Source organism: Pecten maximus, chromosome 2 (genome assembly GCF_902652985.1).
Source record: "Pecten maximus chromosome 2, xPecMax1.1, whole genome shotgun sequence".
NCBI lineage: Eukaryota > Metazoa > Mollusca > Bivalvia > Pectinida > Pectinidae > Pecten > Pecten maximus.
This window is the reverse complement of record NC_047016.1, coordinates 45970369-45988933: the sequence shown is the minus strand read 5'-3', so window position 1 is coordinate 45988933 and position 18565 is coordinate 45970369. Positions and strand designations below refer to the sequence as shown.

General features: G+C 35.2%; 1 protein-coding gene across 4 annotated transcripts in view; it reads right to left on the bottom strand.

The window, feature by feature from the left end:
• Positions 1-71: 71 nt before the first annotated feature.
• The window catches only part of LOC117322263 (signal transducer and activator of transcription 5B-like), a 31798-nt gene continuing 13304 nt past the window's right edge, over positions 72-18565 (bottom strand). For all 4 annotated transcript variants that reach the window (XM_033877068.1, XM_033877067.1, XM_033877066.1 and 1 more), the window contains 16 exons: positions 18197-18408; positions 16156-16310; positions 15745-15906; positions 15163-15297; positions 13435-13570; positions 12866-12907; positions 12319-12399; positions 11726-11818; positions 10834-10969; positions 9455-9516; positions 8998-9092; positions 7968-8110; positions 7569-7724; positions 6426-6492; positions 5743-5832; positions 72-2958 (listed from right to left, as the gene is read on the bottom strand). In XM_033877068.1, coding sequence (XP_033732959.1) covers positions 2808-2958; positions 5743-5832; positions 6426-6492; positions 7569-7724; positions 7968-8110; positions 8998-9092; positions 9455-9516; positions 10834-10969; positions 11726-11818; positions 12319-12399; positions 12866-12907; positions 13435-13570; positions 15163-15297; positions 15745-15906; positions 16156-16310; positions 18197-18408 — 1916 coding nt within the window. In that variant the 3' untranslated portion in view covers positions 72-2807. The remainder of the gene's footprint in view (positions 2959-5742; positions 5833-6425; positions 6493-7568; positions 7725-7967; positions 8111-8997; positions 9093-9454; positions 9517-10833; positions 10970-11725; positions 11819-12318; positions 12400-12865; positions 12908-13434; positions 13571-15162; positions 15298-15744; positions 15907-16155; positions 16311-18196; positions 18409-18565) is intronic.

Below are 18565 nucleotides of genomic sequence, written 5' to 3'. Positions count from 1 at the left end.
TTTGCCTTGCATAAATGTTTTGGTTTACGGGAGCCTATTCAGACAGAATCTATGAAGAAAAGAAAAAAATCTCATTGTTTTGATTCTTTATTGCATACATGTTTGATGTATCAATCTCTTACCGATTATTTCTACAACAAAAAATATAAACTACAACCCCAGCGACTTACCAGCTTGGCCCTAGGCTTGTTAATCATGCAGTACTTGTCATTCACAAACCAAGTATGGAAGTTATTGGAGCTAATGAGAAACCAATACAATACAGTATTCTCCATTGTGTGCAAATCGCACGACAAAGCCAAGGTCAAAATCAGCAAATATTGTCTCCTTGCAAAACAATGTGCCAAGGTAACAATAACATTGTATACGAGTTTACCTGTGTATGATTATTGCCATTGCAAAAATATGATTTAAGTATAAAAACATGTTGAATAAGGAATACAAGAAGAGAGAGTACAGAAGGATTGTGTGTAGACTGTTGGTAGTAAATTTAAGCTGTGCTTACCCTGGTACCAAAGAACCAACAGAGAATACCGAAATGGTATACCACAACAGAGAATACCGAAATGGTATACCACAACAGAGAATACCGAAATGGTATATACAGCTATAATCTTAGTTGACTAGTTTTGGACAAGATATGTGCAAAATCGGAAGCAAAACAACTAAGTTTATACACGAGGGGTACATAATGTCTGTATACATGCAATTTTAAATTCAGTCAACAGTGGTAGTGCAAGCAATCTTAAATACGTTACTTTATCTTTATCTTCCCACTCAATTTTTGTGCATTATCACAAATTAACAAAAGGTCTGGCACATAATTTCAGTTAGAAACCCCCAAATTGGTTGGGTAGAGTTGCACATGTTGAATCGTCATAAACTTGTACGTATGTTTCTGTAAGCCACCCTCGCCTTCCAAGGATTTACGAAGTATAGTGTAGTTGATACTCAAACAAGGCAAACTGATGTATGGTTAACAAAGGGATATCCTGGGATTTAATTTCAACAGGGTTGCCATATAAACCAGATGTTTTGGTTTATTTTGTTTAACGTCCTATTTAAGGATGTGCCAGGTTTTGAGGTGGAGGAAAGCTGGAGTACCAGGAGAAAAACCACTAGCCTACGGTCACTACCTGGCAACAGCCCCACGTAGGTTTTGAACTCGCAACCCAGAGGTGGAGGGCTAGTGTTAAAGTGTCGGGACACCTTAACCACTTGGCCACCGCAGCCCCATATAAACTAGATAACCGATGTACATAATTATAAGGAGTACTAGACCCAATCTTAGTATTCAATACTTCATCCCTACTTGTGCGTTTGATTTTACAATTGTAAATTTACATATTACGTAGATAACAGTGTCGGAGATATAAAGGTGTACAGACAAATGGACCAATCATATTATTCCTCCAGAACTATAAATTGTTCTCCATGAAATAAAACAAAGCAAAAAATCCTTGTAATATAGAATAATTAAGTGGTAGGTTTATATTTCCTGGTGGGATTCTTTAGTGCATTTCATCCTTAAAAATATTTCAATTGCTTCTGTCAACCAAACTTTCTATTTTAATCCCGTCAGAAATGCCCCCACTCGAATATAGTATAATACATAACAGTGATCTAAAGTTTGGTTTCTTATATTCAATTTCAAAGATAAATCAAAAGCTGTAAGGATATGATGTTGTATGGATATGAAAATGAATCTGAGTGAAGAGGATGAAATTGTAGGCTCGTTTCCCTCTCCATTAAAATGGCACAAACATGAAAAGTTCAAATGTATGTGTTCATGAAATGTTAACTAAAATACTGAAGGGTTTTGGTTACCGACATGCAAGGAGATTAAAAATGATGTGTTTAAAAAAATGAAATACTGATCAGATCGATTAACTACTTCAAAGATCTGACATGCTGGTTAACCAAAAATACCAGTATTATGCACAAGTACTTTTACATGATAAAGCATCTCTGTCATACAGATACAAGATTAACAAACCTGTTAAACAAATCGCATAATTAAAACTTCGGATAAAAAATCATGATCTGCCAACCATTTCATGCCTAACTTGCTAAGCATGGCAACAAACACAAATATCAAGTGAGTTTAAGACATTATTTCATTAATAATTAAGGTTATAAATACAATGCACTGTTCAATGTCAAAAAATAGATGAAAATCCACCCCACCAGAATTCCACATCAGCCCTGTCAATTCTTGGTCAATGATGCACATTAAAAAGCCTCGCCTCACTTTTAGAAATTTCTTGTAATACATTTAGGTAACAACAATGGAATACCTATCTGAAAAAGGTTCTGGCCACAACATATATACTAAATTTCATCTCTGCTAACACATATCTGAATCCCCTTTTCCCGGTTTATTCCTGCTGAACCTGCCAGCATTGTTCTACATTTACATAAAAAGTTATTCCTACTGGAAGCTCGCCCATTCAAGTTTAGTATTCCTTTTCACTTTAGTAGATTTCTACGACATTCTTTTCATTTCTGTTAAAGCCGATATCAAAATATCAATATATAAACAAACAAAAATCATGTCTACATTATAAAACAATTCTCACCGGACAGAAAAATCCTGCTTTATATTACAAATCATCATAAATAGAATCTATTGAGGATGTCCTTTCTAAGGTTTTTAACTATAGGTTTTATTTGCCTTTATAGACATTGAAATGTCTTGTCCGAATGCATCACACTGTTAAGAATCGGTTGATCACTCTAAAATGTGTCTTTTTCACTTTTCCTCGAAGCCAGCGGGTCCATCAACATATATTTCATAATCCCACTTTTTACTTTTTCTGTGACATTGACTTAATGAACTCGGCAATGTTGATGTCACTGATGTCACTGATGTCATCAGGATTATAATCTGTCACTGTTGATAACAAAAGATCCATATCCTCCTCGATTGGCTGCAAATGATTCTGGTTCATGGCAACACTGGAAGTACAATGAGTATACAAGATTTGTTTAAGTTAGAGGTACTTCAAACGTTAAACTGATACATGATTTACAGTAAGGCCCAGGTGGTTCATGAAAAGATTATATTATCCGCAATATTTGTTGATAAATACAGTCAAAATTATCTTGCACACTGTCAATTCAAAGAAACTTGCAATAAAAAATATTTATCTTGCATACTGTCAATGCAAAGAAACTTTAACTAAACATTTTTTATCATGCATACTGTCAACTCAAAGAAACTTGAAGAAAAAATTCTTTATCTCGAAAATGTCACATCAAAGAAACTTGAAGTAAAAATTTTGTATTTCGCATACTGTCAACTCAAAGAAACTTGAAGTAAACATTCTTTATCACGCATACTGTCAACTCAAAGAAACTTGGAAGTAAAAATTCTTTTTCTCGAAAATGTCACATCAAAGAAACTTGAAGTAAAAATTTTGTATCTCGCATACTGTCAACTCAAAGAAACTTGAAGTAAACATTCTATCTATGATAGACTTGGCTTATCTTTGCATATGTATGGCAAGCCGTTTGGGTTTTTACCTATTAAATACATATCTGTATTCAAAATAAAGATATCATTATTAATATAAAAATTAAAGATATCTTTAATTCAAATAGAGATATCTTTAATTTAAATAGAGATATCTTTAATTGAATTAGAGATATCTGTATTTCAATTAGAGATATCTCTATTTAAAATAGATATCTCTAATTAAACACGAAATAGAGATATCTCTAATTCAAATACAGATATCTCTAATTCAATTAAAGATATCTTTATTTTAATTAGAGATACCGTTAAAGATATCTTTAATTCAAATACAGATATCTCTAATTCAAATACAGATATCTCTAATTCAATTAAAGATATCTCTATTTCAAATACAGATATCTCTAATTGTTGTAGAAATACAGATATCTTTAATTCAAATACAGATATCTCTAATTCAAATACAGATATCTCTAATTGTTGTAGAAATACAGATATCTTTATTTTAAATACAGATATCTCTATTTGAATTAAAGATATCTTTATTTGACATGAAATAGAGATATCTGTATTTAACCATCAAATAGGAAAAACGACTGCTCCCTTGATTCTCCCCTTTTGCGCATGACGGAAGTAAAGCACTAGTGACGCAAAATGGCGGGAAATGCAGACCGTGTGCTGCTTTCAATGGTACTGCGTATAGCCGCAACAGTTCGCACTATTTCCCGTAGAACAGTTGCCATGTTCTGTTCTTTAGAAATCCCCTCCAAGTAGCAAGTTTATCGGTTTAGACCTACATCTCTGATGCATGCATATGGGATCCGGATAGTCCAATTTAATTACAAGCGTTTCGTTAACACTGATCAGGATTAGGGAGTAATCATTATTTTCTTTGTGTTTCAATATTAATCTTCGCACTGAGCAAACACGTGTAAATACATATATCTTTAATTCAAATAGAGATATCTGTATTTGAAATAGAGATATCTGTATTGCAAAGTAATTGCAGATATCTCTAATTCAAGTAAAGATATCTCTATTTAAAATAGATATCTTTAATTGAATTAGAGATATCTGTATTTGAATTAGAGATATCTGTATTTAAAATGAAGACATCTCTTTTTAAACAAAATTAAAGATATCTCTATTTAAAATAGGGATATCTTTAATTCAAATAGAGATATCTCTATTTTAAATAAAGATATCTTTAATTGTTGTAGAAATACAGATATCTCTATTTGAATTAAAGATATCTGTAATTCAAATAGAGATATATGAATTTGAAATAGAGATATCTGTAATTTAAAAGAAGATATCTCTATTTTCAGTAGAAATAGAGATATCTGTATTTAAATTAGACATATCTTTATTTAAATAGAGATATCTTTATTTAAATTACAGATATCTCTAATTAAATAGAGATATCTTCATTTTAAATAGAGATATCTCTAATTAAATAGAGATATCTTCATTTCAATAGGTAAACACCCAAACGGCTTGCCATACATATGTACCTTGTTTTTTCATGACATCAAATGAAAGAGTTTACAGTAACAAATAAGCAGTTGAATTGTATTGTGCTGTACGACACAGCAATCACTTTTCAGAAAATACAGAGTTTGAATGGTATTCTATTTGTGGATTTTGAGAGAGATCCATGCACAACATTCTATGAAATAACAATCACAAACTCATCTGTCGAAATTCAAGACAATGACCATTTTCTTTTTCTGATCAGCCTCTAAATTGGACAACAAAGGACCAAGGAGAAAGCTACATATGAAATTTTTGGGAAGAAATAGTGGTAAGAATTGCTACAGACAGAAAGACAGACCAGACCCCAGCTTGATTTGCACTCTTCTCTGAAGAAAAGCTTTCTCAGAAGATCGCATTCCGTTATATGTAAATCGAGTAAACCGGAAGAACATAACCCAAAACAAACAAGTTTTCTCAAACACTATGGCACAAACAATGTGCATGTATGTGTCATAAATCCTTCTCTAGTGAAACTCATCACTCTCACACTTAAAACATGGTAGCCGCCATCTTGGAAGATAAATCTTCCAGCTTCGAGACAGAAGAGGTAGAAGATCTTCCAGAAGCAGAAGAGCTACAAATCCAGTGACCGGAAGATATATTCTAGAAGGAGAAGAGTGCAAATCGAGTAGGCTTCAGAGATGGGCAATTTAAATAGACCACATTATGATAATCGTGGGTAATAAAATTATAACTTTTACACAAAATACCGCAATCTAAAGGTGCCTTACTTGTTTGACTCGTAGGTGGGAGAGTCGGGGCTGAGATGTGAGCTTTGTGGAGTCTGGGGATTATTGAAGTCCATCGGCGCTGCACTTGCCCTTTAAAGTATACATTTGAATTCTAAATCGACAAAGCAGACATAAACTTTGCCAATTGCTTCCCTAGTCTAGAAGTTTTACTAAAAGTGTTTTATTTTGTACCCAAAAATGAATAATCTGTATTGTATCAAATTCATCACACCCAAATTTGAAACATCACAAACTACAACACATTTTTCACAGTATGAGGTGGCCAATTGGACCTCTTTTATACCTGTTTCTTCACTTTGAAGGTCATTTTAAAAGATTTGAATGTCGATGACCAAGTTTACAATTAAGAATGACAATTTCCAAGAACAAGCTATTAAGACTGTCCAATTGATAGATATCTGATCTTGGAAAATGTATGTCATACATACAATAGATTAATGTTGTTGTCATCAGATTCATTATTAAAATGTCTCAGACAGTTGTAGGTATACATTAGATTAAATGTTTTTATCACACCCTTTCTTTATACTATAATGTACAACCTGCGTGACATATTGTATATCATCAAAAGTTTAGAAAGTGTTGGTTTTTTCAAAAACCAATATAATCAATTTCAGCTGGCTAATCAGGAAAATATTCACTATCTTACGAAAAATACTCACAGACTGTCAGGTAATTTGGCTACCAGTGTGCAGGGTACATATCCATCTTTCACAGCATGATGTTTTTCTGGAGAAGTCAAAACAAAATGTCAGGTGCTATCATAATTGGGTTAATGATTTCATTACAAAAGTCTATCACTAGAAAATCAGGTTCAGTCAGTTCAGACATACTGTTTTTAATTAATTTGACAGAGTATTATGGTATGGAGTCATCTTACGATGTAAATTTTTGTTTGCCTGGCAATCTCCTACATTTTTCAATTGATTTTGAAACTTTGTATACATTATAAATTATAATCACGATATGAGGCTGTGTTTCCCCTATTAAAAGATTTTTCATTCATCTATTTTTGCAAAAGTTACTGCCTTTCATTCATTTCAGTATTTGATTTTGTTTGGATGTCTCCTACATTTTTTGACTGATTTCTCTGAAACTTGGAATGCATTATACATGTAGTCATAATATAAAGATGTTTCCCTGTACAAAAAATTTGATAAGACTATTTTTGCAGCAGTTATTTCCCTTTGTTTATTTCTAGTACATCAATTCAAGAGATCTCCTTCTACAGTTTTCTATCAAATTCTTTTAAACTTGGTAGGCTTCAAAATCATGACATTCAATGGGCGTATATTGTTCTGCCCTTCTGGTACCCTTATTTGATCAAATATAAGGTCTATTCCAAAATTATCTGAGTGGGAAGGAAGGGAGCAATCATATTAAAATTTGGTGGGTGGTTTGAGCAAAGCCCCATTTTGCTATTATTCTTTAGTTATAGTAAAATAAGTTTTATTATTACATTTTTACCAATAGTGAAAAATATAACTTTTTCTGATATTTTTCTTCTGATTTGACCAATCAAAACACTGCTTACAAAAGACAATGGGGAAAATTAAAATTTGACCCACTATATTTTGCTATAAAAATGTAATAATAAGCATATCTAATATCATATCTTGTGCATCTAATATTTTAATATGTTTCACGTGTGCTGTGCACTCGTGAAATATATCAAAACATTAGCCCCACTTGTAAAATATATTTGGTATTAATGAAGACACTATTAGATATCCTCTATATATCTCATGGGTGGTAAAGCCCAACCCATTTTGATTGCGGCTTTCCTATTTGTCTCACACACATACCTGACACAGCTGTGTAATACTTTCCAAAGGCCTGTGATTTAGGCATATTTGGATACAGGGTTACAAGGGCATCTAAGTCCTTGATGCGGTCAGATAAACTGCGGATCATGAAGTCTTTGCGGCCGTACGGAGCCAAGTTCCACACTGCTCTCTCTCCTGGAGTGAACAAGATCAGTGCTCATGACTTATTACATTTTAACCAGTGAAATATCGAAAATTATACATTCTATTACAGTGTTATTTTGCATTAGTGTGATATTGGCCACACTCGTGAAATATAATTGGTATTACCGAAGACGCTGTTAGATATCCACTATATATTCTCATTATTTCAGTCAAAATAACTTTTAAGCAAATTTATGTTCTAAACATTATTCTAGATTCTAAATAAATATCTACCTGGTTTTGAAGGATCATCGGCTACCCACGCTATTGTGATCCCTCCCGTCTCCGAGTCGCTGAACCGTAACAGGAAAGTTCCATTTGGTTTGGTCATCAACCATTCCTGTGCAGAGTTCTTGCTGACAAACCCTATCACGGACCTGTTTCAAACAATCAACAAATGTATCTCCTTTTTTTCCTGGATTAAATTATACCCATGTCCATGTTTAGTTATGCTAAGTGTGACCTTGGACCCTAATAAAACCTATCAATCTGGTGTACAATATGATGTTACAATGTTTAAAATGGTATTCATGTACAAAAAAACATAATTATACAAAAACTGTATATAAAAATATGTTTGTTGAGGGTTCATGAAATATTTTGTACACAGTACACATGTTGCACTCATCAGCTAAAGAAGGTTTATGCATCAGTAAATGGCCTTAATGGTCACCTGAGTCCTGAAAAAATTCAGCTAATTTGATCCTTTTTGGCCCAGCCCATCAGCCCCTGGAGGTCAGTCAGTACCAACATGTACATACCATCAAACTATCATCCCATGCTGATAATGTTAACCAAGTTGAAATGAATTCCAATAGAAATCACACAATTGATGCGATTTCCCTATATAAACTATAGTAAAGTTTACCCTCTCCCCAGGGGCAAACTTAGGACTCTAGGGTTGATAAATTCACAATTTTGGTAAAGCATCTTAAGACCCTTCCATCTATGAAGAGTATTTGATTATACCTTATTTGGTCTTGACAAGAAGGTTTTTGAAATTTCAGTCAATTTGACCCCTGTGGCCCCATCCCTCAGTCCCTTGGGGGACGGGGACCATATATTTCACAATTTTGGTTGAACTCTGGCCATGGAATGTTTCTGCACAATTTAGATGAAACTGGTTCAGGGGGTTCTGAGAAGAAGCTGAACATGTAAATTGTTTACGGATGGACGATGCACATGGCACGAAGGACGACAAGACAAAAGGCGATTAGAATAGGTCACTTGAGACTTTGTCTCATCAGGTGACCTAAAAACTTACCCATCCATCCAAGGTTGTTTGAGGTGTTCCTCTGTAAGCTTCATGACATTATAGAACCACTCCCAGAATGTGAAGTTCCGAGCGGACAAAGCATCCTACAAATATGTAAGGCTACATGTATATTTGTTCAGAACCGGATTATAGTCAGCAATTCAGTATTAATGTTAAATCTAAGAGAAATCTCAGAATCATCTCCATTACGTCGCCTGTTAAAGTGGGCCATACCCTCCATTCTCACAACAATGATGATTTTTAAACAAGTTGCACCACAGCACCAGTCCTATGTACCAGATGAGCTATATATAGAACCCAACAAGATGTCCTACATGCAGTGTGGTAATATAGAAAAGTGCATGATACACCTTCTTACAAATCCTGATATTCTCTTTTCTCTTTTTTTGGATCTTGTTTTCATTGTATTTATCAATATTTCCCTGTCAAGTACGTTGATACTTACTTTGTTGAACATGGACCATGTTATTGAACGCTGTGAGAAGTCTTCACCTGGTTTGATCTGACCTGTAAGTATAAACAATGCCTACATTAATCCAACCTTCAAAGAAGCAGTTTTCCATACACTGTATCACAGAAGTTCTTTTTTCCCCAGTGACCTAATTTACCCTTATATGGTAACACATCTAATCTTATCCCAAATCTAATCTTACCCTTATATGGTAACTAATTTTATCCTTATATGGTAACATATCTAATCTTACCCTTATATGGTAACACAAATCTAATCTTACCCTTATATGGTAACACATATCTAATTTTATCCTTATATGGTAACATATCTAATCTTACCCTTATATGGTAACACATATCTAATTTTATCCTTATATGGTAACATATCTAATCTTACCCTTATATGGTAACACATATCTAATCTTATCCTTATATGGTAACATATCTAATCTTACCCTTATATGGTAACACATCTAATCTTACCCTTATATGGTAACACATATCTAATCTTATACTTATATGGTAACACATATCTAATCTTATCCTTATATGGTAACACAAATCTAATCTTACCCTTATATGGTAACACAAATCTAATCTTACCCTTATATGGTAACACATCTAATCTTACTCTTATATGGTAACACATATCTAATCTTATCCTTATATGGTAACACATCTAATCTTACCCTTATATGGTAACACATATCTAATCTTATCCTTATATGGTAACACATATCTAATCTTATCCTTATATGGTAACACAAATCTAATCTTACCCTTATATGGTAACACAAATCTAATCTTACCCTTATATGGTAACACAAATCTAATCGTATCCTTATATGGTAACACATAACTAATCTTACCCTATTACTAGTATAGGACACTATCATTTGTGATATAACAATGCCTGGTAAGTCATATTATGAAAGGTGAAAAGATTTGACATACAAGGATTCCAGTTGTACACAAGTCCTTTAATATATCAATAAACAGTCCATATCAAAAGCCAAAGTCATTAATAAAATTCAAGCTGCTCATATTACAACACATATTGTACATGTATCGGGGTTTACCTGACACAGGTTTCCTGCATCTTTGACTCTAGTATTTTATTGTGTTTGTATTTTATTACTTAAGGTAACACCTGATGAAAAACTTGAATGCTGGAACTGCCTTAAATTACCATGATTTTGTCTATTTTAAAATGCCATAGGACTCTAGGATTTCAAAACGGGACTCTAGATTTTCACATCTGAGAGTCCCTGGGACCCTGCATAACAAAATTACAGGAAAAACCCTGTGAATCTCCAGAAAAAAATGTCAGCATGTTATTAAGGATTAATTGACAAACCAACATGAACATACCAAACGCTTTGTTAGCCAGGTAGGAAAGATTCTCTGCAGTCAGCCCGCGACCAGTAGCAGCCTGGAATTTACCATTGAGGAGTTCAGCCATCTGACACCACGGGACAGTATCAGGTACTGTAAATGGGGTCCGGCCCTGAAAAGGGAACCAATTACATATTTAAACTCTACCTTTATGAGACATCGTTTCAGATTTAAACACATCATTTTTTGTTTGCCAATCTGCATGTGACAAATGAATTTTGAAAAAAATAGGCTGTTCCATTTGTTGAACCCCATTAACGAAGTCGCTGAATATTGGCATTTTTTATGCTAACTCCATGCTAGCGCACAATATGACGTTTGTTTGCAAAGCTCTGGCATCTATATCGACCATAGACACCAAATAAAGACAGTTTAATCCTTAATTAATCACACCAAACTAGCCATAGTCTATCTTTACAGGACTTCCATTCAAAATAAACTTTATTTATTTTACAACAATTGCAAAACAAGTTATAACAAGCGCGCGAGGGGTCTTACTGTGGGAGGAAACCAGAGTAACCAGGGAAAACCCACGTGGTCGGGCAGGTGACCCTGTACCTTTTCATATCCGATCAGGGAATCGAAACCCTGGCCGGTTTGAAAGGCGATCTTTAAAATCGCCTGCTGTTACGATCTGTAGGATTGTTATGTATATAAAGAGTATTTGTGACATCATCCCATCCGCCATTCCCTTGTGAGCTTAAGGAAGGAAAAATAAGTCGCAGCAAAAACAAATGTGTGGAAAAGAAAATCCCCTTAAATGAGATAGTGTGTACTTTATCTCCCTGAATTGTTGACTATTTTACTAATTCTCTGGCCAGTAAACATCAACATTGACAGAGAGTTTAAATAATGGCACTGTACTTACTGGCTCAGCAAACTGGTTGTCCCACAGAGCTGTTGCCATGGCGTTACATTCCTGGTTACCATGGACAGTTACGACAACCGGTAAGGATAATGTCTGGAATAAATGATAATATGACGTCATCGTAAGTACGTAGATTTCCAAGCTGTAAGTCTTACTTCTCAATGAGGTAAACCAAATGTGGTGATATATATTCAATCATTAACAACTAGTCCATCATGGCGTAGTTTACAGATGAATAAAGATGAAGACCAAAGAAATGTGGAAGGCTTTAAATAATTAGCTGAAGGTTCATAATTCTAAGTTGGTCAATGTCATTGGTTTGAAAGAAATATGAATTCATACCACATTATTGGGTATATTCCTGGTAATATTCCAAAGTTTTTTCCAAATGGGGTTAACCCTGATATAGATTTAGTGGATTACACGAGAGATGAAGATATAGTAAAATAAAACGATGATAATATATTCCTATTTCTAATTCTGACATTGGCTACAAAAACTTCCGTCTCTGACAATTTCATTAGCTTAACCACAAGCATTTCTGACACTATGTACTTTGTCAATAAGTAGATTCGTCTGTGTACTGTACATACCCAAACCTGAAACATGAGCTCTCCACTGCCAATCTGGAAGTCTGACTGGAACAACACACAGAACTTCTCCTCTGTCACTGCCTGTGGAGGTCAGAGATCACAGGTCAACAGACATTGGTGAAAAGGGGTCATTATATGTCAAGAAAGGTCTGTAGGTCAAAAGAGGCTTATAGGTTAACAAGGATTCATAGGTCAACTAAGTTCATAGGTCAAGAGATTCATAGGTCAAGAGATTCATAGGTCAACTAGGTTCATAGGTCAAGAGGTTCATGAATCAGCAGAGGTTCAAAGGTCAACAGAGGTTTAAGGTTAAGAGTTTAATTGATAGAAATCTTCATAAAACTGTTTTAACTTTAAATAAATATCACTTAAATGTCATTTGTTTTTAATGTGTTTATGGTCCTTTTAATTGATCTATTACAGCTAAACCTACTATTACAAGTCAAAATCAATAACTTAGATTGAAATATTGAAATAAAAACAAGAATATTGGTAAAGAGTAAGATGATGAGATATAGGTATGATAACAACTTAACAAACTACATACCTCTGAGCCTTTCTTGTCTGCTCGTTTAATCTTCTTCAGCGACTACAAATACACAACAAATGTTTAAAAGTTTTTGTACATGTAATACAATGTACTGTTTAATTTGAGTACAAACTGACACTTTTTTGATAAATCTAACATGAGGAAGGATAATGAGGGAGGTTTAGTAAAATTAGTAGCATTGTCCTAGGAAATACGATATTAAAACTTGGTGCTTTAGATTTGGTTTGGTTTGGTTTATTTTGTTTAACGTCCTATTAACAGCCAGGGTCATTTAAGGATGTGCCAGGTTTAAAGGTGGAGGAAAGCCGGAGTACCCGGAGAAAAACCACCGGCCTATGGTCAGTACCTGGCAACTGCCCCACGTAACCCAGAGGTGGAGGGCTAGTGATAAAGTGTCGGGAAACCTTAACCACTCGGCCACCGTGGCCCCAGATGTATAAGGTCTTTATCAAGATATTAGTTACATCATGATAAGTCTCAATATCAGAAATATACCGAAGATGTCTTGTAACTCGAAAAGTAACGTAAGTAGTTATAAAGGACGAAGTGTTTTAGAATTAACTGACCATGTTACGGAAGGTGATGCTGAGCTCCCCCTTGGCTTGGTGGTACTCCATCGTCCCGTTGTTGTTCAGTATCTCACCACTCGTGTCATTCTTAGCATGGGAGTCATTTTTGAGCAATGCTTTCGCTTGATGTTCACTGGAGCAAAAAATAAACAACAATACCTGACAACAATCCTCTGTGGAACCATTCTCTCTGTAAATGTGTAATCATGTCAATTAGCTTATATTCTTAAAAAAATCAACTTTGATCTCATAATCAATACTCGAAAATATTAATGAAGATAATTCTCTTATCTTATATAGGGTTGTTGAATTCATCTCAGTTTATAAGGCCAAATAAAATTAATTTCTTGTTTCTCAGGCCCGCCCGCATCCAATATGAACCCCCCGCACCACTCACTTTTTATTGAAATCAAAAAAATAAAAACGTCCGCGCCGAAAAATAAATTCCGGAAAAAATTCCGACGTTGGTTCCCGCATTATCCGGAACTTGCCCGATCCGTGTTTTAGAATCTCCCAAATCAGATCATTGAAACGTTTGTTTATCTTTTAGAAGCTTGATTTTTCGATTGCACATGGTAGCAATGATTTCCATTCAAATATCTTTTTCTGGGAGTGTTATTTTACCCTGGACAATCATATCGAATTATAGCGACACTTGTTCGTTTGGCGAACTTTACAAGGGTCTGTGCGATGGATCGCTTGGTCCCGACGACTGGTCGTTTCCGCCAAAATTCACGGATCATGATGTGTCGGCCGTGATCGGCAAACGGAAAGCTGATGTTTTTGATAAAGTAATGATGTCTTCGAAGGTAAACGAAGCCAAATCTTAAAACATAGGGAGTTCCTGATCACTTGTGTACATCTGGTGAACATTGAACATAAAATTGTATTTCAATTGTTTTTCAATTTAAATTGGAAGTTCAATACCAGAAAATAAAGACAATAGTTTAAAATTAAAATTTCTTTATTCATTTTATGCATTTAACAATTGACACAATTTCAAATCACATGATTCATGTATATGTATCATTATGTGACTGAGAGAAAAAAATAAAAAAGTCCCTCCCTCATCACATTTTTAGGTAGTAAAAAAAAAAAAAAAAAGCCTCCCTCCCTCATCCTTTTTTGGAAAAATGTGCCTGAGAAACAAGACATTAATTTTGTTTGGCCTAACAGAGGTTGATGAAGAAGATGTTGAGGGTATTTCCCCTGTACTAATCTGATGACATGTGGCTGTTGAGTTTACCTCCCCTGTACTAACCCGATTTTAAATGTTTTAAAAGTGGGTGGCGATATATATATGTGGATGTTGAGTTTACCTCCCTGTACTAACCCGATTATAGACGCATTCACAGTTGGTGGCGACATGTGGACATTGCGTTTACCTCCCCTTTACTAATCTGATTACAGATGCTTTCACAGTGGGTTGTGACGTGGACATTGAGTTAACCTCCCCTGTACTAACCTGATTATAAATGCTTTATTAGTGGGTGGGGACATGTGGATGTTGAGTTTACCTCCCCTGTACTAATCTGATTACAGATGCTTTCACAGTGGGTAGTGACGTGGCCATTGAGTTTACCTCCCATGTACTTACCTGATTATAGATGCTTTCAGTGGGTGGTGACATGGATATTGAGTTCACCTCCCTTGTACTTACCTGATTATAGATGCTTTCACAGTGGGTGGTGACATGGACATTGAGTTTACCTCCCTTGCACTTACCTGATTATAGATGCTTTCACAGTGGGTGGCGACATGTGGATGTTGAGTTTACCTCCCACCAGTAAGCGGACAGTGGCTGTGAACCGTGACTCTTTCTTTAAGACCTGAGGTGGCTGACATTCCACAATGAATGTGCTACAACAGAAATCAGTTGATACATGTAAGTTAATGACCTTGATCAGGAAATCAATATGTTATCAAAGTTGTCACTAACATAGCGACTAGTATATACACCCTACTTGTCCACCCAATGACTCTGGGTGGATCCAGGACTTTGCAGAGGAAGGATTCATTTTCTGATGCAGGATTTGTCAAGAATGGTTTCAAAGTTTAACTTTTTAAAAATCTGTGAAATGAATTTATGCATATACGTTTTAAAGGAGTGGAGTGGAGGGTTCAACCAAATCCAGCCTTCTGGATCCGCCACTGTCACAATAGGTGTAATTAATGAATACCTCATTATTGTTTTTTGACTATAAATGACATTCTGTACCATACCACTGGGTAGGAAAGGAATACGTAACACATACTTTACCTTGTGACTAGAGAGGAGAGGAGACCAGTACGTAACACATACTTTACCTTGTGACTAGAGAGGAGAGGAGACCTGTGATTTTCTGGTTGAGTTCAGGGACCAGGTCGGGGGTTCCGTTAGGGATGTCTATAGGAAGCTTTTGACGGAGTATCTCCACTCCGAGGATCTGTTGTCGGTTCTTCCAGATCATTTCGGCCAGGGCCTCACACCTTAAGAAATCATAAAAGTTAAAATCCCTGCATCATTGTCATTTCATACGGGAAATTGTACAATGGAACTACACCATCAGGCAGTATATTTAAAATGGTATTTAGTCACACTGAGTAACTAAAATTTCTTATCAACACATGAATTTCTTTCTTCACTCTGTGATCCATTTGTTGCTAGGAAAAGATAACTCTGTTATTATTCATTGTTAGGATGAATTTTGGATTTAGGATCAACGTTATACTACTGACCACTGTTGAAGGACATCCAACAGCTGGGTGTCAAATCGAACCCCATTGCCCGACAACTGCTGTTTACGTTTCCATGCGATAAGTTCTTTATCAACCACCATCTTCTGAAGTTCTTCCAGGCCATCAAAGGTGTCGCGATGTTTGTCAGCAAGTATCTGTATTTAATAAGAATGATATATACAATAAAGAACAATGGCAGCAATGTATGTACAACACAGGAACCGGATGGTTACCATAGAAACACAACAATAACAGCGACCGATACACATATCCCCCTAACAAACCTTGCAGTTGTAAATAAGGTAGTTTATATAACAACCAGGGATTATTTTGGGTTACCAAATGGATGGATCATTTACAAGGAAAAGAACTATTTGTAATATAATTTATTGGCTATTTATAGAAATTTAAAGGATTTTTTTTAATCATGTGGGTCATTAAGGAAAATTGTGGGCCAATGGCCCCCTCTAAAACGATCTGTCAACAGCGGTTTTAGTGTCAAACTACACCTATATACCAAATTTCATAAAAATCAGACAATATCTAAATTTTGACTGGTCAGAGGCCTCGGTCCACCTGACTGGTCAGATGACCATTCGAAAACATGCATAGCCGTCATTCACAAACACTCAATAATACCCACAATCTAGTTCTGACGAGGACAATCACAAAATATCAGCCCTATGAAATAAATCTAATAAACAGTACCGTAAATATTCGCGTATAGTGCGCACTTTTTTTCAAAAATTGACAAGTGAAAAAGACCACTGCGCACTATACGCAAGTACAAGCCTTTGCCCGTCAGAATGAATGTGATTTGAGATTGTTTCCTTCCACAGCAGGATTATGATTTAATACTTATATATATATATATATAACATATCAAGCATTAAGAAAGTAATAGTTAACAAATAATCAAGGAAATGAATAATTATTTTGATGTTTAATTCCTTGAAATTGTGTATTTATCAGCAATTACGTGGATTTATCTAAGTCGATCGTGAGCCACACGTTCTGTACACATACGATCTCACTTGAGCATGTGCCGGTATTCAGGTCCAAAACGATGTATAATATCTCAATTAACATTAAACAGAACTTGAAATGATATAGCAGTACTTAGTTATTTCATACTTCTAAGTTAATCACCTTATAAATCCAGAGTGTTGCTAGAAATTGATAACGTTCAACTTGTTTATTTACGGAAGCTGTAACAGCACGAGCGCAATTAGGCAAGGGTAACACTAATGCCTTTATCTCGTGCGGCAGTAAAATACGATCGGACTGTGAAAACTACCGGGGTACTCTTATTTATCGTATGCACTGTAGATTTATCCATTACACATGTTTATTTCATTGATATAAAAGTTGTGACCAGCACGACGACAGCAGACTTGTTTCCGTACTGTAAACAAAATGGCGGCCTGTGTTACATTACGCAGCTTACTAGTCAATCTTGTTATAATTGAGCTTAATTAGCTTTGTATATATCATGGACAAATACCACAAAAGATCATACTTGCGTGAAAATCATAAGGTAATTGAGGGTAGGATTAATTATTTTGTTTGTACAACATCGTAGATGGGACCGCTCCAATTTGCAAGCTGACTAGGCCTGTCGCGGTATAATGTAAACACCCTGTCAATCCAATGTGTCAAATCTGACCAGTAATTCCAACTAAATGGGGTAAATAAGCTTTCATAAGTTACAAATTCCTATCATCTTATGCTTTAGAATTCATCTACCGCTCAGTTGAATATTGAAAAAAAAAAAAGTTCATTTAATTTTTTTATTTTTTTGAAAATGAACCTCAAAAACGTACCTGCGCACTATACGCGAGTGCGCACTATACCCGATTATTTACGGTAATACCCGTTCATTTTGAATGTACATTGTCCTTTGGAATATTTCTACTCTATGTTCAAACAATTTTGAAATAAACACCACACAAAAACCTTAAAATTACCAGCAATGGCCGTTGTGTTCAATACACGATTACTGAGTTACTTAAAAGATATAAGGGCTATGTGAGAAACATACCAGACGACACTGAAGCAGTTCTTCTGCCTTGCAGAGCAAGTCCCGTTCTAAGTCTTCCTTCTGTTTGCGTAGTTTCTTCTCCACCTGTACATTGTTCTGTACGACCTGTTGGTACTGCTGGGGCGTCATGCTTTCTGCGATATCATTTCCGTCCAATCCTGGCGCAAGTAGGCCCAGCTCCTTATTCTGTTTCTCAACCTGTTGAATCTGGGCTGTAACAGAAATATGGCCATAATGCATTATCAATGAGTCATACAACTTTCAATTCCATTAACAAATCCACATTAATGACAAAATGTCTGGTATCTACAGCAATGGTAAACTTACTGTTAACCTTGACCTAGTTCTGGTAATGAAAAGTCTACCATT